The sequence below is a fragment of the Trachypithecus francoisi genome, unplaced genomic scaffold (assembly GCF_009764315.1).
Source record: "Trachypithecus francoisi isolate TF-2019V2 unplaced genomic scaffold, Tfra_2.0 Lachesis_group10, whole genome shotgun sequence".
NCBI lineage: Eukaryota > Metazoa > Chordata > Mammalia > Primates > Cercopithecidae > Trachypithecus > Trachypithecus francoisi.
In genome coordinates, this window is record NW_022681455.1 from 52146029 (window position 1) to 52152028 (window position 6000).

The 6000-nt window shown below is 41.1% G+C and overlaps 1 protein-coding gene across 1 annotated transcript in view; it reads right to left on the bottom strand.

The window, feature by feature from the left end:
- PKHD1 (PKHD1 ciliary IPT domain containing fibrocystin/polyductin) overlaps positions 1 to 5421 on the bottom strand; it is a 477374-nt gene extending 471953 nt beyond the window's left edge. Inside the window, 4 exon segments of the mRNA XM_033217424.1 lie at positions 6 to 156; positions 792 to 869; positions 2480 to 2619; positions 5264 to 5421. Of these exon segments, the coding sequence (XP_033073315.1) occupies positions 6 to 156; positions 792 to 869; positions 2480 to 2531 (281 nt within the window). The 5' untranslated portion in view covers positions 2532 to 2619; positions 5264 to 5421.
- Positions 5422 to 6000: the final 579 nt, after the last annotated feature.

Here is a 6000-nt window from a genome sequence, read left to right on the forward strand (position 1 = left end):
TATACCTGGTCTGGCACATCACCACAGGCAAATCCAAGAAAACAGGAAAGACGTCACAGGGGATACTCGGCAGTGCGGGCGCCACCATGTTCATGTTCACCAGGTGTATCTCCAATTGAGAGCCATTGTTGGGGTAAAGAACACCTGACTCCAAACCTAATGCAAGGGAAAGAAATCTCAGGCTGAATAGGATTGTCATCGACACAGGAGATTGTGAAACTGTGCTAAGATCCTGGGGGCAATGTAAGACATTAAATTTGCCCAAGGATTAAATTAATACTCCTCATTTCCTCACAGCTGCTGTATAAAGGAGTTTTCTCATTTATGATTTTATGAAAGAGTTTTCTCTCTTCCGGTTCACCTAAATCCAGAAAAGAATTTTTCAGCCGTCAGATTTACTCTTTACTCTGCTGGGGATGGATATGCTAAGGAATGGTGTAGAAGCTCCCAAGTAGAGGACTGTCTTTAAGGAAGACAGCCAAGGTTCTTGGAGATGCATTGCTGAGCACTATGCTACACACTTCCACATCATCTCATGTAGAAATCCCAGAGTCCCATCCCACAGCCTGGAATGGGAAAGTGGACACAGATGTGTCATGGCACGCTGTGCTTTGCTTCCATGACATTAGCAAGCCAGTATCTAGAAAGACAGAAGTTGGTCCGTCTGTTCATCTCCCTTCAGGCCCACTTTTACACCTGTCCTCAGACAAGGAAGAAAACCAAAGACTCATATTCTTCAGGATTGTAGGTCAATACATAAGAAACATGCACTTGGTAAAACCCCAACCTACCATCAAAAATGACTGTGATCCACGTTCCCCCTGCAAGGCTACCTTCTTCAGGTTCGATATGTAAACTCAGGTGAGGTACTGTAAGTAAGTGAAAAAAAACATTGGTTTTGAAGGTCAGATTCAACCACTACCTTCCCCAATATTTTAAAGCAAAATTTAACCTGCATCAGAATCACTAGAAAGGTTTGATTAAGCACAGGTTGCTGCGCCATATCCCCAGAGTTTCTGGTTCAGTAGGTTTGGGGACAGGCCCAAGAACTTACATTTCTAACCAGGTGCTGCTGGTGTGGGAAACACATCATCGGAAGCCCCGTTTTAAGGAAAATTTTGACCAATTCTTCTCATCTTAGACATTCAAAAACCCTGCATTCATCAAGACAATTCTGAATGTCTACTTCCTTTGGAAAGAGCCTCAGGGACATATTTAGGTCCTAATGAAACCCATAGTATCTCTCTGTGCTCTGTTTCCCACTCTTTAATCAGGTGGCTATATTTCCCTGTAAAGATCACCAGTCCCGGAGAGAAAAAAAGACTTCCATTAGGTTGGTGCAGAAGTAATTGCTGTTTTGCTTTCTTTTTAATGGCAAAACTGCAATTACTTTTGCACCAACCTAATAGAAGCAGTTCCTATTTCAATTCTCCTGCTTAATATACTGTCCTCTAGTTTCCCCTCATGATGAGAATGACTTCCCAAATGAATACAACATTCCCTAGATTTTTGCCTTGCCTACTGAGAGAGGGGATGAAGCATGGATCATTGCTGGAATTTCCTTTTGTTTAAAAAAAAAAGCAGTAAGGAATTTATATGCTAGGCTAGATTGGATTCTCCCGTATAGATCACCAGCTAAGCATGGGCCTTAATCAATCCCTCCATCTTTGAAGATGTTCCTGGACATGCCTTGATGAAGGAAAGGCCAAGTTAAGGAAGCCAGCAAAACTCATTCAGCTGCTCAGTGAGGTAATAAACAAGGAAAGTGTTACCGACAGAACTATTTATAGTTTCTTTATCAGAAACTGTGTCTAGCCCAGGACTTCCATGTACAGTTATTCTCATGATGCACTTCACATCTGAGGGTGGTGGGGAACCATGGCACATTAGCACAGCCATTTATGGCAGCCCCAACCAGACTAGACCTTCCTCCAAAGATGATTAGATACCTCTATCTAAAGAAGCCCAAAACCAAATGCCATAAAAAATACAGAGGATAACCCCCATTCACAGAGAAAATTGAACAGATGATTTAAGATAACATAAGCAGTCTAATTATTATGACAAGTTATTCTCTTTGGGAAGGTCAGACAGTAAAATCTAAAAAGAATTACATCACATAGCCCAAAAGGAATTATAAAAGAAAGGTTGTAAGTTATTGTTAAAAGCTCTGCATCATAACAGCAATCTTCACTGGCCATTAAAAACTGAAGTATACAGTCATAACATTTCAGTATATAATCTCAGCTGTTAAACAGAAAAAAAAAAACAATTATTCAACAGATAATTTAAACCCAAAAGCAAATACTTTAACATCTCCTCTAAAAACAATATTTTTAATTCAGTTTTTTGATTGGCAAGTTAAAAATGCATATATTTATGGTATACAACCAAAATAATACTTCAAGTTTCAATATTAGTTCTCAAGGTAACCTATTGTGTTCTTATCTATAACTCCTTCAAAACACATTCTACTGACCTGCCAAAAGTAGTACTTCAATACTCATCAGAGAGATCAGCCACGCAGTCATCCTGTCCACTTAAATCAATACTCTTAAGATTGCTCAGACATTAAAAACATTTTCAGTTTTGATTGGAGCAGCATAGCTTTTGTGCCTTCTGAAAAATAAAAGACGTAAAAAAATTATCATTTTGTTTACATACTATTATTTTGCTATACTGAAACCTGGAAAATTAAGGAGATGAGGTAAACATGGCCTTAGTGTCTTCAAATGGACCCACCATCTTTCCAAGTTCAGGAGAAAAGGATCGTCTAAGAACCTTGCATAAAATCATCCCCACTCTGCCCTCCTTGTGCCACCAGCTTATTGTATGCGTGTCCCACCAACTCATTTTAAGCTAGATAAATAATAATAACCTTTTTCATTAACTCATTATTGAACAGAAGCATGTTTTAAAAAGAAATCTAGAGGCCGGGCGCGGTGGCTCAAGCCTGTAATCCCAGCACTTTGGGAGGCCGAGACGGGCGGATCACAAGGTCAGGAGATCGAGACCATCCTGGCTAACCCAGTGAAACCCCGTCTCTACTAAAAAAATACAAAAAACTAGCCAGGAGAGGTGGCGGGCGCCTGTAGTCCCAGCTACTTGGGAGGCTGAGCCAGGAGAATGGCATAAACCCGGGAGGCGGAGCTTGCAGTGAGCTGAGATCCGGCCACTGCGCTCCAGCCTGGGCGACAGAGCGAGACTCCGTCTCAAAAATAAAAAAAAATAAAAAAATAAAAAAAAAGAATTCTAGAAATTAAAATTCTAGTTCCTGGTGGGGTGGAGTCTGTTTTGCTTTGCCCTGTGCTGCCGTTCCAGCTTTCCCTCCTGCTGCTCTTCAGTTTGAACCCTGCACTGCAGCCACGCTGTTCTCACCGTCACTCAGACAAGACTTCCACACATCAGCCTCTGCCTTGGCCCCTGCTGGTCCCTTCCTGGATTCCCTCAACTCTCTCCGTGGCCTCAGGAGATCCTAGCGCACCTTCGTGGGGCTGCTCAGGAGCCCCTCCTCCGCTGATTCTTTCCTCGGCTATTTCCACAGCCTTCCTAATGTGAAAGTATGAAGGTCCCACACAGGGCTCAGTACATTGGAGTGGATGAATACATATTTAAATACCCTAAATCTGGGTTTACCTAATCTGAGATGAACAACTTGCACTCTCATGTGGGATGGCAGAGTCCTTGGAAGCCTGGCAGAAAACTCATGCCTTTGTACCCTGACGCCTGCTCTAGGCCCCGTGGCAGAGAGCATAGACAAAATCCTCTTAAAAATAGTGCCTCTGAAATTTTCTGAAAGTTTGAAAATTACAGAATTAAACAACCACATGTACTACTAAATACACGTTTTACATATATATTTAATTATGTTTATGTTTATTACATATACAAATATAAATATATTTAATATATATACACATACACACACACACTTTGTGTGGGGGGGTGTTGGGGGGGGCAGGGTCTTATTCTGTCATTCAGACTGAAGTGGCATGATGTCAGTTCACTGTAACCTCCGCCTCCCGGATTCAAGAGATTCTTATGCCTCAGCCTCCCAAGTAGCTGGGATTAGTGGTGTGTGCCACCACGCCCAGTTAATTTTTGTATTTTTTGTAGAGATGGGTTTTCACCATGATAGCCAGGTTGGTCTTGAACTCCTGGCCTCAAGTGATCTCCCTGCCTCAGCCTCCCAAAGTGCTGGGATTACAGGCGTGAGCCACCACACCTGGCCGTTTAATTTATATTTTTAAGAAAATACCGAGATTAGCAGAGGTAGTTACATCATTTCTGAAAATATAAAAGCCACAAAACACTCCCCCCCAAAAAAATTTCTGCAAAAAACTTACAATAAACCTACCTTACAGGCATGTTCTGATTGAGACAGCTCAAAATCTATAATCACATCTATTTAATACAACACTGCAAACATTTATTTTATGCCCACTACATGCTAAGCACTGTACTAAGAGCTGGGAAAACAAACAGATAGTCTGTGTACCTGCCCTCCCCACCACCAGTCATTACCAGATAAGGTAAGTGTGGAGGCTACTTGGATTTAAGAAAGGAATTCTAGTATTTTCAAGTGGATTCAGCAAGTGTTCCTTTTCATTGCAAAATTCCCAAATTTTTACATCTATTTGAAATAGAATTCAACTTATAAATATTCCATTTTCAGAATACATCTACTGCATAGGGAAAAGTACCCAAGTGTATTTGCTACTTAGTCCAAAAGCACGAGGTCTGACTTGCTTGTACACAGACAAAATATACTCAGCGCAGGAGAGTCTATTTTCAATCTGGCTACATGACTTTAACATTTCTTCTTAACGCCTACTTCCAAGCTTAGAACAATAGAAATGAACATTCTCACGTTGGTTTTCTTAAAACCCTACATTCAAAACAGCATCTTTTTCATGTCAATTATAAATGCAATTTTTTATTAGTCTATCCACTAATTCTTCCTAAAAATAAACTCAAACTCTCTTTATTTCTCATAACTAAAATTTTTCAACCACAGAGGAGAGCTGTGTGCATTTATTTAGTCACATTTTTGTTCTCCTCCTCTCTCCCTCCTCTCTCTGCTCTCACTCCCTCTTCCCTTCTTCCTCCCTTCCCTCTCAGCTGCTCCTTTGGGACATGGAGGTACAAAGCTGCAAGGTACTACTATAGATCTCCCATTTCTTCCTTTTGTTCACCAGAACGTTAACAAGAGATACAACACGTAGAAAACAGAGAGCAGAGACTTTTCTGGATCAAACAGTACCTTTTTTTTCTGTTTCTGTCTCCTTGTGACTCAAGGGAGAAATGATCCTTTCTTTCTAAGTGATCTTATTTCTCTCTGTCAAGAACCGATGGCCGTGTTATCTGGTTAGAGCTCAGCCTGAAGCAACCACGCAGGTAACTCGCTCACGTTAGACTATAACTCACCTAACTCGTTTGTGTCCCAGCCAAATGTGTACCAGAGTAAAAGTTCAGACCTGACCATGGGCAAGTTTAATGATTAACACAAGCCACTCAGGCTTTTTCCTCAGGGCTCGTTAGTAATGACCAAAGAAAAAAATGTCTTACATTTTTCTCCACTTACTGCCTGTACCCCAGATAAGAATTTTAAGTAAATTCCACCCAGTGAGACAAACAGGCATTCAACATTGAAAAAAATTGCCAGCAAATCAGTGACTGAACAGAGGGCCCAAGAGAAAGGACCACTAGAGGGCTGATCCCCATTCATGAACAATCTCTCACTCTTCATCCTGAAGAGTTACTCATAAATACCATGTTATGGGCTGTTATTCATATACCCACTGTAGGGGTATGGGTCTTAAGAAGTACAGAAGGGAAGTGACTTGGTCAAAGTCTTGCTGAGAAAGGGTTGATTGATTCTCTTCATTTTTCTACTCTTCATCCTCCCTCTTGACCTTGCTTTTTTAACCAAGAGGAAGTCCTTGACTTGTACTCATCACTTTCCAGTTGTACCCAGACCATGGGCCTCAGTCATTGATT